The sequence below is a fragment of the Rhipicephalus sanguineus genome, chromosome 6 (genome assembly GCF_013339695.2).
Source record: "Rhipicephalus sanguineus isolate Rsan-2018 chromosome 6, BIME_Rsan_1.4, whole genome shotgun sequence".
Taxonomy (NCBI): domain Eukaryota; kingdom Metazoa; phylum Arthropoda; class Arachnida; order Ixodida; family Ixodidae; genus Rhipicephalus; species Rhipicephalus sanguineus.
In genome coordinates this window covers 72,191,654-72,210,041 of record NC_051181.1, presented here as the reverse complement: position 1 = coordinate 72,210,041, position 18,388 = coordinate 72,191,654, and the positions used below count along the sequence as shown (strand labels likewise).

General features: G+C 49.3%; 1 protein-coding gene across 1 annotated transcript in view; it reads left to right on the top strand.

The window, feature by feature from the left end:
- Positions 1 to 12,569, top strand: part of LOC119397333 (protein dissatisfaction-like) — a 332,205-nt gene extending 319,636 nt beyond the window's left edge. Inside the window, 8 exon segments of the mRNA XM_049416534.1 lie at positions 204 to 558; positions 1,604 to 1,928; positions 5,155 to 5,194; positions 5,197 to 5,448; positions 6,526 to 6,546; positions 6,549 to 6,695; positions 6,698 to 6,799; positions 12,553 to 12,569. Coding sequence (XP_049272491.1) covers positions 204 to 558; positions 1,604 to 1,928; positions 5,155 to 5,194; positions 5,197 to 5,448; positions 6,526 to 6,546; positions 6,549 to 6,695; positions 6,698 to 6,799; positions 12,553 to 12,569 — 1,259 coding nt within the window.
- The last annotated feature ends 5,819 nt before the right edge of the window (positions 12,570 to 18,388 follow it).

Here is an 18,388-nt window from a genome sequence, read left to right as displayed (position 1 = left end):
CACGAACACCGACGTGCGAGTGCTAACTCCAGACACCTAAGCCAAGGAATAGAATAGCCTCCAGATTTTTAATTAATATAATTATTTATATTTAAAAGTTTGCCAGTAACTTCATGAACGAAAACATCTATACTGAGTGCTAATTATGAAGCGCTCCGATCGCCGCCGTCAGCTCAACGCATGCGCGCCACCCTTCTCTTCAGCAGTACAACACGAGCGTGGGCCCAGGAAACCCAAGATCAAGGAGGCTGGCGGAGACCCCACAGGACACGGACCCAAGGTGCCGCACTCGGCAGCCGGTGGCGGTGGCCTGTTGCTGTCGGGCTTGTCATTTCCGGCGGGTAAGCCGCCGCCGCCTCCCGTGCAGCCGCCGATGTCGGGCCACTTCGACCCTTCGACAGCCGCCATGGCCGCGGCCCTGTCCTCTTCTCCAGTTGGCGACGGCGCTCCACCCTCTTCGCCATTGTTCCCCAAGGACGGTTTCATCGGCTCCGCAGGTCTGCTTCAGATGCTGCTCAACGCGGAACGCTCCCAGGAGCTTATCTGGAACAGCGTCAGGTAAGAAATAATTGCAGTTCTGCCCCAACAAAAACCAAAGCTTGATCCAATATGACGGTGTTATATTATTTTTCGAGGACAATGGCTGATGAACACTCCATAAAGGAATAACATATCTAATCTACTACCTATTTATCGCATTGTGTACCTTTGCAGCGTGACTGCGAACATTTTACACTTCAATGTTGAGTTAGTTCCACTATTGTCTGCTACATAGGGAGTCGATGCACCAAGTCGAAGCGTACGATATGCGATATGCAATCGAAGTAGGCACTACATTAGGTGGACGATGAAGAGGCGCTATTCTGTGAGCAAATACGTATCAGATACTGGCACGTGCTGCCTCCTTTCCTCGTAAAACTCTTCTCAAAGTGTGCAAATACTGAAACTGATCAGGGGCGTGGTTTCCTGAAATGAGGAGATAAGTCGCCTTGCGCAATGTGCCTCTTCGTGACAATACAGTTTAGAACGCCTTCTCTCCTGCTGAACACTTGCTCTTCGCGTCTAATTGATGTGTTCTTCTGGTTTGTAACTCAACGACATGTCGCGGGGCTCCGCAGAAATAAAATCCAGAGCGCTTCCACTGCTGTGAAGATGGTAGCCAGTGAAGCTGTGGCTATGGTGGTTCTGGTATAGTGAATATTGCTATAGGGAATTTAAATATTATCATTATTGACTGTATTGAGTGAATTAAGTACCATGCACTCAAAGATCCCGGTGTACAAGTGCAAAAGTGGCTTGACGTTTGTTTCTTTAGCAAGTGATCTTGTCTTTGAGGCAAAGTTGTTCACGTCAGCCAGCCATGTCGTCGAAATCACACACCTTTATGTTTCCTTTTACGCCATGACCGTTTTTGCGACTCGAAAACCAATGGATTAGTCTACTGAATCGGTTCTCCGAAAATTGTTGTTCCACGCTTTTTGCCCGCGGACGTGCCTCGCCAGATCCTAGCCACAACCAGCTTCGTCGTAAAAAGAACGATGCCTATTTATGAGATATGTTGCAGACAAATACAGCAAACCCCCACATTTCTCAACGTCTGCAGGATGGGGGGAGGTGGAGGTGGTGGAGGAACAGCGATGAACAACAGTTTCGGCGGCGGGCCACCGTCCGGGCTCTCGGCCAAGCTCGGGGCCGAAGGTGGCCTGTCCGCCTTCTCATTACTTTCATCCAGCACACATCCTTTCGGGTCGCTTGAGGAGGCCGCTCTCCGCCAGCGACTGCAGGGCTCCGGGGCGACGCAGCCGTGCCCCTGGGGCAACACTGGGGGAGGAGGGTCTGTGCAAGAAGTCACGGCAAGGCTACTCTTCATGGTCATCCGCTGGGTGAAATGTCTGCCAACGTTTCAGACGCTGTCCAAGAGTGACCAGGTGCGTACCCACTAAGCAAATCAGCACCTTCAAGAACGCTTTCTTGTTGCTACAAGTGACCTATTTACACCCAAAAGGAAGTGGTCTTCGTGTATAAAATAATTCTCTTATATGAATGGTTTCGTTATTTCAATTGCTGCTTGGGTTTTTCCTTCAATAGCGATCATTGCTATCATCTTTGCGCAAGTCTTTCAGGATGTCTGCCAGTGCTTCGGTATCTATCGAAGAACTCGCAAAGCCTTTGGCGAGGCGTTTATAAAAACTGCAAAATTTCCACAATCCCATGTAGGGTACCGCAATGTGGTATGCATACAAAAAAAAGAGGATGGCCGTATGTTTTTAAGTCTGGCGGTCCCATGACACCCATTTCGCACAAGGTGGTTGCCCTACCAAACAACTATGTACTTCTTTTTTGGGAGCAGCTGGCCGGAAGTGCGCTTGTACCTATTTTGCCGGTAGATTCCCGGAGGCAGCAACTCTCTGGCTCCCACAGCAGCGGCAGATGTTGGACTATTTTACCAAGGCTGTGGTAGGTTAAGGTGTGATCAGGGGCCTTTACAGAACCTTATGCGGCCACCTTTCGAGATGAGTACTCATAAACGCCCGAGTGACAGGTCGGTGTAGTCCTCTACCCCTCAGAAAACAACGTTGTGTTTTCGATCAGTATTGGGAATCGAGCCCTGTCCCAACCGCATTGGAAGCAGATGCCGACGATGTTGCCATCGCTGCAGTTCTCCTTGCATAAATACCATATTCTAGTTCAAATTACTTTCACTCATGTAGTGATCTTATATTTTTCGTTAAAAGTTAGATAAACTTTCTGGGCGAGTAAGCAGAACATTCCCTTTATCGCTATAGAGGGTGTGTCAAGGAATGTGTCCGCAAATTCTCACAAATAAGGAAAGCTATATATTTTTACGCTGTCTTCATAATTACTTTTTCTGTGGTGGCAGTTATCTTCAGATGAGTAGAGGCATCAATTACGACACTATTTAAACAAATTAAGTTAACTAAGTTTTTAATGAGGGTATTCAGGTGGTCGGTTCAAATGGGAAAATTGCAGCCCTTGCTGCGAAAAGTCTTTTGCCGCTTTCAGATTTCGCAAAAGTAGCCGCTGGCAATTAATAACAAGTGATAAAGTATGGCCGATTTCGCCGGCGAAACCGAAGCCGAAACTCGGAAGAGCGTAGCTGCCATACTTTTTCAAGACGTCCAGAATGAGCGAACGTCGTTGTACCAAACCATCGATCGACTTCACTTCGTGGTGTGCTGGTTTCGCTTACGATTAGAGCGCGTATAGCGCACGTATGTTAAGAATGCAGAAAAACTAACGCCCCTGCAATCGCCGTCATGAACAGCGACATCCCTCTGGTCGTCCACTAATTGCGCTTATCGGAGCTTCGGTTTCGGTTTCACCGGTGAACTTGGTTGAATTTCGTCGCTCCGCAATGATTACCAGAGGCCGATGTTTCCAAATATCAAAGCGGCGATGGCCTGTTCACAGGAAGGACAGTAATTCTCCCACTCGACCCGACTTCTTGTCTCCGCTAATTAATAAGTTAATTAATTTTATTAATGCTGTCGTAACTGCTTTGTCTAGTCGTCATAAGAAATCTCCCACCATAAAAAAAGTAATTATGAAGTCAGCGAGCAAACATTCCATTTAAATTGTGTTCGATTATCTTCGGACACATTTCTTGAAACACCCTCTATATGAGTCCAAGCAGAACGAGTAAGATTAATTTTTGCTGTGTTGAAATAGACATATTATTGGCTACGATGCGGTCGCGTCTCTAGACAAAGCTCATAAGTTGGCAGAATGAATGCTTGCATTTAGTAATTGCTCTGGCAAATCGAAGAACTCATTTGAAGTAAATCAGAGGTCGCAGTGCTGTCTCTAAGAGCCTGACATTTCCCTCAATCATGAAGACTCGTAAGGTTTTGTCTTCTATTCCCTCTTACAGGGTTTTTATGTTCTCAAAACTGAGAAAAATAGTTACTTATAGGATAAAGCGGTCATTCACACGTTTAACCGAAGCAGATTCGTGCAACATTACACCGGAGCACTTAACACGCACAACTCTAGCAAGAATTCTATTCGGACTTCGATTCATATCAGACGAATTCACTAGGTCAAGGTTCATCTAGGCAAGATGAGTTTAAAACGTCGGGAATCAGCTCATCCTTAACCTCCTCGGTCCCAGGGTACCCAATTGGGTACCGTTGTTTTAAAGGCTACAGATCACCACAATTCGATATTCACGTGTCCAAATTAGTCTTGCCAAAATAAGCATGAGTTGCTTTCGCTAAGTCCCGAGAAGTGGCGCCATGTGTGTAGTCATTTTCGGAAAATGAGTGAACGAAAATGACTAAGTACTGCACGAGCGCTTGGCTGCGTACTGCTTGAGCGCTCGGCTGCGTGCTCGTGACAAGTGAAAGCTTTTTTTCTTAGTTGTAGCGTGTACGACAATAGTACATTTCTCATTACTGTGGACGCCCTGAAGATAATATTGAAAGTCACTTCGGTCTGATACTTTTGTTGCACGCAATCATAGAGACTTCAAAAGTTTCAGGAGTACCCAAATGGGTATCATCACATTTTCAGACAACCGTTCAATTTTTCGAGTTCATAATTTTTCTGCATTTGTTTTTAAGGGTAGGAAGCCAAGTGATACGGTTTTGCAAAAGCTTTTTTCATTAGTGCATTCTTGGGACTGAGGAGGTTAAGGTGAAGAGCAGCTTGCGCACAGTACAATCGATATTAGGTGATGTTATAAAATTGGAATAGTAACGGAATGTCTGTTGCAGGAAAACAAATGAGTAACCTCTCACACTTCAGTAGCGCCTGCAAAAGCCATCACGAAACTTAGTGCAAGAAAAAATCGAAATCTAAAACCTAATGACTCGATATTGCAACACAAAGGAAACTGACTTCTTTATCACTGAGGCTGAAGGATGTCAGCGTACGCACGCATTTCCCTGCTTACTGCTGTGAAATGCTTAAAAAGTCTTTCCAGGGCCTACCGTTGAAGAAACATAAGAAGTCGGTGTACATCTCAATATTGTATACCAGCTAGGCCAGGTTTCTACCGTGCTTTTTCCTCCAACCTCTCAACGCATGAATTGCTGACACACTTACACAATACGACGGCCCAACATGCATAGTAAAACTATAACAAGCGTCTTGCCTACATCCCGGCGCACTCACTTCGTGTGTCCCGTGCAGGTCACCCTGCTGGAGGAGTCGTGGAAGGACCTCTTCCTCCTTACATGGCCCAGTGGTCGGTGGCAGCCGATATAGTATCCTCGTTGCCGGGCTCCAAAGGAGGCAACGGCCCTTCTCCCACGGCCGCCAACTCGTTGCGCCTGCACCAGTCCGACCACCTGGATGGCGCACCGTCGTCGCCGCAGCACGCGGCCGAACTGCACTATATCCAGGACGTGATGCGCCGGTTGAGGCAGCTCTCACCGGATGACACCGAGTGTAGCTGCCTTAAAGCGGTCGTCCTGTTCAAGCCTGGTAAGTGAACGCTTGCTATGGCTGTCGCGCGCCAGCTCTGTTACGCGGCAAGTTAAACTCGAATAATAGTCCAGTTTCTGCAGAGAGTGCGGAACGACGATGTCTTTGTAGAACGGTGGGTACGCTGCTGTATAGGCTTCCAAAGCGGCGAGAAATACGGAAATAGGGGGCATTTAGCATCGGGAGAAGGCTGCTTTTATTTTACTTCTAGGAACCAGAATTTTAGTAATTGGTGTCACACTCAGTGCAAAAAAGTTCTTTTCACAACTGCTTATTGCACAGAACGTGCGAATGAGGTCGAAGTTCAGTGCTTGTTACATGTCTGTGGGCGTCTTTTGTGTACTGCTTCACCAATATCATGGCTCACGAACTAGCCAATCAGTACACATTAATTTCATAAATTGCTTGTCACGCCAGTCATCATAGAAAAAAAAGGTCCATGCCTGCGTACATAAGTCGACGTCGGCCCTTGACGACATTTGCACTGTTTCAGTTTGGTTCATTGCTCGAGCCTTTCTTTAAAGCACAAGCTGAAATGTGACTCAGCATTTACAGCCCCTTTTAAGGCATTTATCTAAGTGTTCAATCGGGCGAGTTGGTAACGTTTTAGTAACTGTACAGGTTTAGCGCACATACAGGTGGCGAAAACTGGAGGGCAGACAGACACAACTGCAAATTGTGCCAGACGAGTCATGGTAAAATTCTATAAAATGTACTGCACTATTCGTTTCCGTCATTCGCAGTGGTCCATCATCGGTTTTTTCATCCTTATTGCTTGGTTTTTTATTGATTATTGCTTGATCGTCTGCAGTTTTTTCTTTGCCCGGCTAGTGATCCGTCCACCAAAATTTCATTATAAGGGTTTGCTTTGGTTTCTGTTTGCTGTATTTTATGATTTTATCTTATGGTAGAACGGCAGCAGTTCCTCAAGCGATAAACATGGCGCTTTAGTTGGCGTATACGAAACCTTGCGCGTAAGGTTTCCTCAGCTCATGCTTCGAGGCACTCACTTTCATTTAACTAAGTGAATAAAATACGTTATTTCCTTATCGTATCAAGTACCTTTTTAACCCGCAGAGACCATCGGCCTTTGCGACGTGCACCTGTGGAGATGCTGCAGGACCAGGCGCAGTGCGTATTGGGCGACTATATTCGCCACAAGCACCCGCGACAGCCCACCCGCTTCGGTCGGCTGCTGCTGCTCCTGCCCAGCCTGCGCGCCGTGTCAGCGGCCACTGTCGAACGACTCTCTTCCGCGACACCATCGGCAATATTCCCATCGAACGCATCCTAGGGGACATGTACACATGGAGAAGGTTGACTGAAGGAGACATTTCACTGTGTGCTGAAAGTAAGCCGCCATCCGGACAGAAAGGGTCGCCTCGGTGGCAAAGTGGTTAGCGCTGTTCGGACAGATTGCGTACGCACACAGGCAACTGGATTGCAGCAGCGACATACGACCTTTGTTGTTGTGCCAACGGAGCGGCCGCTTATTGGGCCAGTGTTCTGTCATATTGGGTATAGGTGAAGATTATGCTTATATCCTGAGTGCGGCATTAGTCTGGTGGCAGCATAACTTGGGATCGCAAAACGCCGCGACCCAAACGGTCTCTATCGCACCAGGTAACGAAGTCCGTGATAGCTCTAATCTAGCCTGGTCACCCGAAAGAGCCGCTTCTGGTACCCTGGGCGTCATTAGTTGCTTTGAATGATGTCCACCTTAACTAACTGATATCGGCAGCCTGTATTTTCTTCACTCCAACTGGAGAGCAGCAGTCATCAGATGCGAGATATCGTAAACACTTTAATAAAGGGTAATTTTACATGAATGTAAAAATACAATCTGTGAAACTTAACGACAGGGGAAGCAATGTGTGACACTGGAACAACAGTGATCACCAGCTTTTGTGCATCTTTGGGTAAGATGAACTACCCAGGAAACGTCCAAGTCGTAGTTATGGAAGCTTCGTAGTCGTGCGGATTGGTGGTTATATGGTTTAACATTGCAATCGGTTTAATATACAATAATAGAACGACGACAACAAAGGCAAACGGAAACTACGGACTTTGATACGGAAATATATGACGGGCCAGGTAAGTGGGTGAAGCTAGAGTATGACGAAGATTGAAGATAACCTTTATTGTTGCGGTTAAGAATGAATACCGTGCGAATGAATGGCATGTCGCTGAACTTTTCAAGCGCCTAAATGACAAGAGATATTTGTCTTTGGTTTTTGTAACATAAAGCAGTCACAGATTGAACACAAACCGCGGCTATCCTCACCGGCCATCCGCATCTGAGATGGAAATATACAGAGCTGCAGCAATGACGCATTACATGACGATAATAAAATGTACCTACACACGTGTACCATGTTTTGTGACTGTGGGTTGTCAGGTGAGTCATTTGACGAGGTGTTGGCAGTTTGGACTGTTGCAGCGCATTTCAAAATGAACAGCGGACTTCCATGCGTGGATTAAGAACAACGCCTATGGTTCCACTCCCTTTTGATGTTTATAACAGAAGTGATGACATACTCATATCTACAGTGTTTTCGGCCAATATTCATCAGGACATAAATGCTTACTCGTTAATATTTCTGTAGATTTTGCAGTAATTACGGTTTTGGTAGACGCAGTGCCAAAACAAAGCACGAGTAAGAGAACAGCGCCAGCGAAAACAACAGACCAGACGAGAACAGCGACAATTAAGTAACACGGTTCTACTGCGATTATTAACCAACTAGCCCAAAAGTACATCTTGACGAGTATGAGGCTACAGACCTTGCCACACAACAGCACCTGAGAAAATAACTCAAGTTGTCATCGGCTTTGCATTCAGTATTTATTTTATTGCAGCATTGGACGACGCTAGGCCAGTTGGTGTTGCTTAACCAAAGGAAAAAAAAACCTGCGCTAATACGACGAGGACAGAGAAGGAACGACACACGATGCGCTGTCTAGACAGCGCATCATGTATCGTTCCTTCTATGTCATCGTCGCATGAGCGCTGTTTTTTCCTTTCGTTTTGTGGCGTTACCTACAATGGCCGACCTCGAGCAGTTTCGCTTGCACGTCCGAGAGCCGTACTGCGCATGCGCGAGGAGAAGTGACGTCACACGGCGCACAGCTGGCGTACCGGAGCCTCCGCCGCCACGCGCGCCTCGCCGATCTGCGCATTCCAGGGAAGTGACGTCATAGCCGTGGCAGACATACTGGCGCCGGCGTTGGGCCGGGCGTTGCCCGGTCCCGATGCGCCAGGTGTTGGGACCGGGCACGAGATGCTGCCATAGAGACGCTGCCGTCTCTATCGCCCCAACGCCGGCGCTGCGCCATGTGTTGGGGCCATAGAGACTGCAGCGTGATACTACACTGACAACTGAGCCGTCTTTGTGACAATAGAGAAATGGTGTTGAGCAAAAAATGAATATACACGTGTCACATAATGCGTGCACCATGTGTCTGTCATTGAATCAGCAGTAAGCATGATAATCAAGCTAATTCTAGACAACCAGGAGAGCTAAGAATAATCGGCTTAACTTTATCTCACCCTACGTATATTCTGGTATAGCCGAGCTAAGCCACTACAATTTTTTTTTGGTTCTTGAAAAGGCACGCCAAACAATATTCTAGCTGCTGGGAAACGACTGAGTACTGGAAACACTTATACATAATATGAGAATTGCTTTCTTCGACAGTTGATTTTCCCTTTGCACAAGCATGTAGCACAGTATCGTTATTATTGTGTGGGCAAAAGGAACATCAACTCAGAAAAGACGTCCGCAGAGTCATTCAGAAGCCGTTGGATTGTGCGCAGCCACAAACATATTGCTGGGCGGAAAGGGTAGTGGCGGGGACATGGATGTAAATGAACAAATGAACAAAGATGTCTCGAAAGGAGCAACTCTAGGGGTCTGGTACCGGAGCCCGTTGCTCCAACCACTGTGCCACAGGCGATGACATTGTAAGGTGGAACCGAAACCTTTTGGAAATGTCAGCTGTGCAGCAACCACTTCAGGCACCTGTTGCGGTGTCCCAGCGCTAATTAGGCCCCCTAAGGAGCCGATGAAACTACAAAAAACAAGCGCGTTATTCTCTCCTAGCGTTTCTCGTGTTTTCGCCGCACTTCGTGACGACAAAAGGGTGATTCACGTGACGTCATTAAGGTGCACACTCTCAGTTGGTCCATATACGCGAAATATCAGTAGTGAATTTTCTCATACCTTGCATTGCTATGCAGTCGCCCAGCCGTTCTGCCTTGTCTCGCATGACCATTTTGCGCGATCAACTGATTTCACTTCGTTTTGTGTTTCCGAATGCGCAAGCGGAGATAACATCGTGTAGCCGACAAGCGCGAAATCCTGATAGGCTCAACGCTTAGTACTCACATTGTACACGTGCTTTATGAAGAAATAAGTGGCGAGGAGGGGATTTCGCTTGTAGGAAGGTTAGTGAAGGCGAGAAAGAAACCACTCTTTCGTCTATGAAATCGGAGTGGTGTAGGGGCCCTTTGACGCATCTAATGGGCGCAGCAGAAGCGTAGAATCACGCCAGTGACAAGACATGTAAATCGCACAACGAATGAGGGGTTTAAAGTAGGATTGTGCGAATATTCAAGTTTCAAATTCGAATCGAATAATACTTAACCGAATAATTTGATTCGCTATCGAAGAGCTAGTATTCGAAGTTTCGAATAATTCGACATGAAGAGTATCTAAAACGCGACAAAGGCGAACGGTGCAACTTGGGGCGGCTAAAACTAACGCGAACGTCGTTACAGTAGGCTTTTCGTTAACGCTTTCACCGATATACAGGTTCAAAGAGAGCGCATGTTTATTTTAAAGGACATTAGGTCATATACGCACGTGAAAAAACCCACGAGAAAACTTTCAAGCCCTTCACAACTTCGCTTCCGAAACGAAGCCACGGACTTCTTGTGTAGTTCGGTCGCGTGTGCCGCAAGCACAGTAAAGCGTCCCGACTTTGGCCCGCGAGCCCCAGTGATTGGCTTGGCATGGGAAAATTTGTTCACGCTGTTCCGTCGCAGCTGCCGCACCGCACCACTCGTTCAGAAACTCCCATCGTTCCGGCGCGCAGTTAAAACGCTGCTGTGAACGCGCCCGAAAATTTTTGGGCCAGGAGCACTCATAACGATGAAGCCCAACATTACCGTTATTCTTTCTCTCAATTTTCAATAAAGCCTTTGTATTCGATATTCGTTTCGATATTCGATATTTTTGGCCACTATACGGCACTATTCGATTCGACTTCGATTCGAGATGAAATTTCACTATTCGCACCCTCTAGTTTAAAGGCCCGCCCATTATAAAACGTTCAGATATATTTGAAATAATCATCAGCAAAAGAAGCAACAAAGGGAGCAGCTGCCCAGGTTCGCGTGCAGCTTTACGGACGCGTAATCGGTACTTCGCTGATTTTCAAAACGAAGAATTACGGGTTGTGGGCACTTGGTAACGGTACCTGCGGTAGGCATTGTAAGGTAGTTGCAACGGCCAATGCTACTCCCACAGAGGCTCGTCCCCTTGCGGCATGGTGGAGGCGTCTGTCGAGAAGCGAAGCGGGGCTAGCCATTGAGGAGTCGATGCGAAAGAGGCCGCAATACGCTATCGCGTTCTACTTTTGAGGCAAAGCTCAAGTGTCCTCCTACTTTTACACCGAGCAAGAAAGAGTCATTCTGCCGCGCTAATTTATCGGACAATCGTTATGGAGTGTAGCGAATTGTCTGTTTTGCTCTGCGTGACAAACGGTAAAGTGCCACGTTGACCGGCTATCGCAGGTGAGATCGCAATTAATCGCACAGAAAGTCGGCAGGTATGCAAAGCCACAAACGTCCAGGTCAAGCGCTCGTCCTTGATAAGTGAAATCATGAAGTCCAGTAGTCAGAACTCATTTCTGCCTGTACTGACACAGAGCTTGCCGTTGTGGCTATAATTAAATGTCATTAATGGCACAGGAGTGGCTAAAGTTACTGCTGTGCTTCCCATAGACTGCTCGCCCTCACGTCACTCAAGTTACCGTGTTGTAAGAACAGCACGATTTTGAAGTTGGTTTCGGGAGTTAGGTCAGAACGTGGTACCTGGAATCTGTCGTTATTTTGGCACAGTGGCCTACAACGTCGTGTGCTAACGTCATTGATGCGGGTTACACCCAGTTGTAGATGTGTTCGCTTTGACGTTGTGCTGGCCTCGCGGTGACTTTTCTCAACGGAATCAGAAAAGTCGCGTAGCTAGCCAGCCAGATAACGGGCGAATACAATTAACTTCTTTAAACCAAAACTTTAATTAGGTCACTGGGTTATACAAAGCAATGGCAAAGTTTAGTTGAGAAAAGCACTCGACACCGTAAAAAGCGGTGCGAATTCTTGGGCTGAATAAGGCAGACTGAGGCGTGAAGTCCGGGCCTTCTTCGCGCCCTGGCACAAGGAGGAGGAGGAGGAGCGGTTCGTGGCTTCGCGCGCGGCGTCGCCTCGCACGTGGCGAGGGGTCAGCCCACAGTTCCGGAACCATTAGTGACACCGAAGGCACCCCGCTGTTCGAGAACGACGTCGCACACAGCACTAAACACACTCACACACACAGACGCGCACACACACAATGCCCCGCACTGTTCAGTGGGGCAAGGCAGGCAGCGCTTCAATACACTGCGCGCTCTGCGCGCAGAACACTCCCCGTCTGGTGTCAGCTCCCGTTGTACACCACTGTCACTGTATATCATGGCGACACAAGAAGCACAACCTCCGTGACGGGTCTGCAAAACGTCTTCACAGCTCCATTTCTAACTGCCTTGACCTCTATTCTTCGCACTCTTCCATCCGTGCTAGGAAAACTTTGTGTCACGACTCCCACAGGCCAGTCGCTGCGGGCGGCCTGGCTATCTTTTAACAAGATGACATCGCCTTTCTTTAGGTTAGGCTTTGCTTGTTGCCACTTGCGCCGTTGCTGCAAAGTTGAGAGGAAGGCATGAGCGCCAGCGCTTCCAAAAACCATTAGCGAGGCCCTGCACTTGTTGCCAGTGCCGCTTGTATAGGTTGCCTGTGTCCAGTTTTCCAGGAGCTGGCGCGTTGTTCCCCTGTTTTTGTGTCAGGAGAGTTGCTGGAGTGAGAAGATAGGGATCTTCGGGGTCATATGATACGGGGGCTAAGGGCCTGGCATTGATGATGGCGGACACTTCTGCCATGAAGGTCGCGAAGCATGTCGTGCGTAAGGTGATGGTGCCGGTTCTGAATGAGCATAGAGTCAAGGATGCGGCGTGTGATTCCAATCATCCGCTCCCACGCTCCACCCATATGAGAAGCATGTGGTGGGTTGAATGCCCACGTACAGCCGTTTTCGCTAAGGAAGTTGCCAACGTCTGAACTATCGAGGCTCTTGGCGTTGATTCCTAGTTCCCTGCACGCTCCGACGAAGTTTGTTCCGCAGTCAGAACGTATCAGCTTGACAAGTCCTCGTATTGCCAAGAACCTACGAAGGGCATTGATGAAGGCTGTCGTGTCGAGTGATTCGAGAACTTCAATGTGCACGGCGCGAATGCTGAGGCAAGCAAATATAACTGCCCAGCGCTTGCTGTTGGCTATTCCACCTCTTGTTCGGCGGGCAGCGATGGTCCATGGACCAAATACGTCAATGCCAACGTTTGTGAAGGGAGGATCCTCGCTGAGCCGGTCTTTTGGAAGGTCGGCCATTTTCTGCTCTTGGAAGCGTCCCCTGAGCTTCTTGCATAAAACGCAACCCGACAGCACTGAGCGGATGCACCTCTTGCCTCCGATTAGCCAGAAACCAGCCGACCGAATGGCGCCCTCAGTAAAGTGTCTGCCTTGGTGTTGCACACGCTCATGGTAGTGACGCACAAGGAGTGTCGCGACATGGTGCCGGCCCGGGATTATCAGGGGGTTTCTTTCGTCATCCGGAAAGTCGCCTTTGTTCAAGCGGCCGCCGACGCGAAGCAAACCGCGTGCGTCGAGAAACGGATCGAGTTTTCGGAGTGGGCTATTTCTAGGAAGTGACTTTTGCTCACGAATGCAGTGTATCTCCTCAGAGAAAGCATCCTGCTGCACTGCCCCAATTGCGACAGTCTTGGCCCTCAGTAGCAGCTGCACAGCATTCTGCCTCTGGCTGGAGGCTCTTTTCCCCGCTGCCGTACTACGCGGATCAGACTGGCGACAGCGCGTTGTAGCGATTGCCAGCTTGAAAACCTACTGAAGCGGTTGGATCCGAGTCGTTCGTTTACGTTCACCTTGGTAACAAACGTGCTGGCCTCGGGCCTCAGTTCTTTGTCATGATCAGGATCCACGAGGACGAAATCCTGTGTTGCGGGATCTGTCTCATGCCGCGAAAGGAAGTCTGGTGCCGTGAACCAGTTCGTGCCCTTGAGCCGCGTCGCTGGCACCATTCTCGTGGCGTGGTCTGCCGGATTTTCGTCCGTGCGGACGTACTTCCAATGCTCCGGTCGCGTGCTCTTGCGAATGCGCTGCACTCTGTTGGCTACGTACACGTGGAACCGCCTGGTCTCGTTGAAAATATATCCCAAAACCACCTTGCTGTCCGTGTAGAATACAACTGAGTCCGGCCGAAAGTCTAACTCTCGTAGGATGAAATCAGGTCATTTCAACCGCAAGCACCGCTGCCACACAACTCAAGCCTTGGTATGGTGTGTTCTGGCTGAGGGGTCAGTTTGGCCTTTCCCATAACAAATCCAATGTTTGCCCCCGTCTACGTCGATCACACGCAGATATGCTACTGCTGCTACGGCTTTCGTGACGCGTCCGAGAAGACGTGAAGTTCTTTGCATCGGGCCTCGCGTAGCGACATTGGTGCATACGATCGTGCGATTCGGAGATCATGTAATGCGTGAAGCGAGGTTTTCCAGTCGTCCCACTGTTGTCGCTTGTCCTCCGAGAGAGGAGTGTCCCAGTCGTAGCCTTCCTGCAGTCAGCTCGCGAAGCAGATGTTTTCCTTGCACCGTGACTGGAGCTACAAAACCCAGCGGGTCGTATAGGCTATTGACCGTCGATAATACACCTCTCCGAGTATATGGCTTGTCCTGAAGTGGGGCCCGGAAAACGAAGCTGTCGTCGCGTACGTCCCAAAGCAAGCCAAGGCTTCTCTGTGTGGGAAATGGGTCAGCGCTGAAGTCGAGGTTTTGCAAACCTTTCGCGTGGTCCTCGGATGGGAACGCAAGCAAAACGTTTTGCCTGTTTGAGGCTATTTTGTGCAGCCGAATGTTAGCAGATGCAAGCATTTGTTGCGTCGTCTTTAACAGGCCAATGGCATCCTCTTCGGTTGGAAACGACTTCAGGGCATCGTCCACGTAGAAGTCTCTTTCGACAAACTTCTTTGCGTCCTCTCCGAACTGCTGAACAGCCTCTCGAGCTGTTCGTCGAAGCCCGTATGTAGCTACGGCGGGCGATGGGCTGTTGCCGAAAACATGCACTTTCATTCGGCACTCAATTATCTCTCTGTTCAAGTCGTTGTCTCTGAACCAGAGAAACCTCAGGAAGTCTCGATGATCCTCTCGAACCGTGAAACTGTAAAACATTTGTTGGACATCTGCCATTACTCCCACCGGTTCTTCCCGGAAGCGTACCAAGATTCCGACAAGATTGTTTGTCATGTCAGGACCAGTCAGTAGGGCGCTGTTTAGAGAGACCCCTTCGTGCTGAGCGCTTGAATCAAAAACTACCCTTATCTGATCGGGCTTTTGTGGGTGGCACACACCGAATATCGGCAAATACCAGCGCTCGTCGTTCTCACAAAGTGGGGGAGCTTCCTCGGCGTGTCCGCTCACAAACAATTCCTCCATGAACCTCATAAAACACTCCCTCGTCTCCGGGTTCCTTAGCAACGTTCTGCGTAATGAAAACAGACGAGAGAGAGCTTGCTGTCTGTTGTTCGGAAGCTTGCATCTCGGGGTGCGGAATGGAAGTGGCGCGACCCAGCTGTTGGTTTCGTTTCGAGCGAAATCCCTGTCCATCATTTCGATAAATTTTCTGTCCTCGATAGAGAGAGCACGCTGCTCATCTGAATTAGTGGTTTCAAATAGCCGATGGGAATGGATGCCTTTTGTATCTGCCGTTACGGTTGAGCCTTGAGGAGGCGGAAGTTCGTCAGCCTTGGGGACCGGTGTTTCTTTAACGAAGAAATGATTGGAGCATGGCTCGAAGAGCGAAGGCCGTCCGTTTTCCAGCACGTGAGTCTTGAACACGTTAACGCTCGTTGCCTTCCGCGTGCGGTTGGCGCAGACGTCACCCACGATGACCCAACCCAGGTCGAGTTTCTGAGCGTAAGGAGCGTCGTGCGGCCCGTTGAGAGTCCGGCGCACCTTGTGGGCTCTTAGTATGTCTCGTCCCAGGAGAAGTAGTATGTTGGCTTCTGAGTCGATGGGCGGAATCTCATTCGCGATCTTTCTTAAATGAGGGTAGCTCTGCGCAGCGTCCGGAGTTGGAATTTCGCTCCTGTTATCAGGGATCTCGTTGCACTCGAGCAAAGGTGGAAGGTGCAGCTTCACATCGCCGGCTAAGCTGTGTACGGAGAAGCCGTCGGCTGATCTTCCAGCTACCGCAGTGTTGCCTGAACAGGTGCGCAATGTGTACTGGACAGGAGTTCCGTTCACCCGGAAGTAATCAAGGAGTTCTGACTTGACCAGTGAGCGGTTACTTTGCTCATCCAGGATTACGTATGCTCTAAGCGTCTTGCTGGGATCAGAGTCGTGAGCCACATCCACCAGGCAAAGCTTTGCGCACGACTTGCTGTCATCGCTTCCACTCGCAACATGAGTACGTGTAGATGTTACCCGTCTCTCGGAACTCTCTGCTGCGCTCACGTTGGAGGCGGTTACACTCGAGAGTGATGAACTTGGCGATGCAACGTGTAAGGCTGTAGCGTGGTCGCCACTCTCGCATACGCGGCACCTCAAGATCGCCTGGCATTGCGCTTTGATGTGACTGTGCGACAAACAGCAGCGCATGCAGATTCCTTGCTGCCTGAGAAATTCCGTTCGTTCTGCCTGATTCTTCTCCCGGAAGGCGCGACACTTCTCTAAGGGGTGAGGCTTCTTATGGAGGGGGCACCATTTGTCCACCGAGTTCTTTGCCTGAGCTGGCTGCCCGTTTGGGATAGTGTCCTGACATGTATCCGCTGAAGTGGAGTCGATTTCAGTTTTCTTTGTGGAGACGGTTGCTTTCGGCCTTGTTTTAGAGTTCTCCTGTTTCCTTGCGCTGAAGTCAGCTGGCGTATCGCGCGAAAGCTTAAAACTTGGGTCGTTCCTCATACCGGCTTCATCCATTATGAATTTTGAAAAGAAGGAAAACGGCGGAAATGCAGTCTGATGTTCTTTTTTGTACTTTGACCCTGCCGACATCCACTTCTCCTGCAGACCGGGAGGGAGCTTTGCGACGATAGCATTCACACCTCTTGCAGTGTCTAGGTATCTTAGACCTGCCAAATGTGGGTTCGTCTTTGCAACTTCAAGTTCAAGGAGAAGGTCGCTAAGCTCCTGAAGTTTTAAGGCATCCCGGTAAGACACCCTCGGGTAATCTTCCAGTCTTTTTAGCAAAGAGTCCTCCACCACCTCAGGGGAACCGTAGGTGCCGTCTAACCTCTTCCACACGGTGTTCAAACCTGCTGCAAAATCTTCCACGTGCACAGATTTGAGCCTTTGTGCCTGTGTCGCAGATCTTGGGCCGAGCCACTTGATAAGTACATCTAACTCCTCCTGAGGGGAGAGACCCAGATCACGAGTGACACCTTTGAAGGACGATTTCCAGGCGCGATAATTTTCGGGCTGGTCATCAAACTTCGTGAGGCCACCCGAAACAAGATCTCTTCGGCACAAGAACTTTAGGACACCAGCCAGCTCCGTGCTTGAACCGTCGGGCGCTACCCCATGAATAGGCGGAGGTTGAATGACGCGAACGCCCGTCGGACTGTTCTGAGCTACAGCAGCTCCTGAAAGGACGCTGTCATTCTCATCGCGGTTTGTCCTAGAGACAACAGGTGAATGAGGCGACTGAAACCTCCCGTTTAATTCTTCCTGTTGGGCTACATAGCTCGCAGTCCGTAAGGTTGGATCAATGGAAGGCATCACTCGTGACCTCTCCCCGCCATCCTGCTCCGCAGCTGCCTCCAAAGCATTTGCTTGAGCTTCGGCGACGGCTACTTCTTTTTCGTGATGCAGGATTTCTAGTTCGGCATCAATCTTCGCTTTCTCGAGGCGCATAGCAGCTTCTCTACGGCCCTGACTCTGACGGCGTCTGCCTGCGCACGCGCCTGTGCTGCAGCTATGCTCATGGTCGAGGAACGCGAGCGTCGTGACACTGACGAAGCTCTTGAACTGACCGATAGCGAGCGCTTCGACGCAGTTTGCTCTGGTGTCTGCTCTGTCAGCTTGTTCTGTTCCATTGCTTCCTTCACAACGTGTCTCGTGCGGAGCGGACGTATGTTGTCAACGAAGCTAAGCTGATAGATGTCATGGAATGAGCCTACCTTGTCGTTGCCCTTTGTGCCGTCAGCAGGTCATCACTGGAGCGATGCCGTGTCCTTGCAGTACGTGGTGGTCTTGAGCAAGCCGATGGTCTTGCTGTAGCGACGTATGCACTGCCGGCGGACGTGATGCTGGCGGCCGATGGGAGAAGACTTCGCTTTTTACTGTGCTGGCCTCGCGGTGACTTTTCTAACGGAATCAGAAAAGTCGCGTAGCTAGCCAGCCAGATAACGGGTCGAATACAATTAACTTCTTTAAAACCAAAACTTTTAATTAGGTCACTGGGTTATACAAAGCAATGGCAAAGTTTAGTTGAGAAAAGCACTCGACACCGTAAAAAGCGGTGCGAATTCTTGGGCTGAATAAGGCAGACTGAGGCGTGAAGTCCGGGCCTTCTTCGCGCCCTGGCACAAGGAGGAGGAGGAGGAGCGGTTCGTGGCTT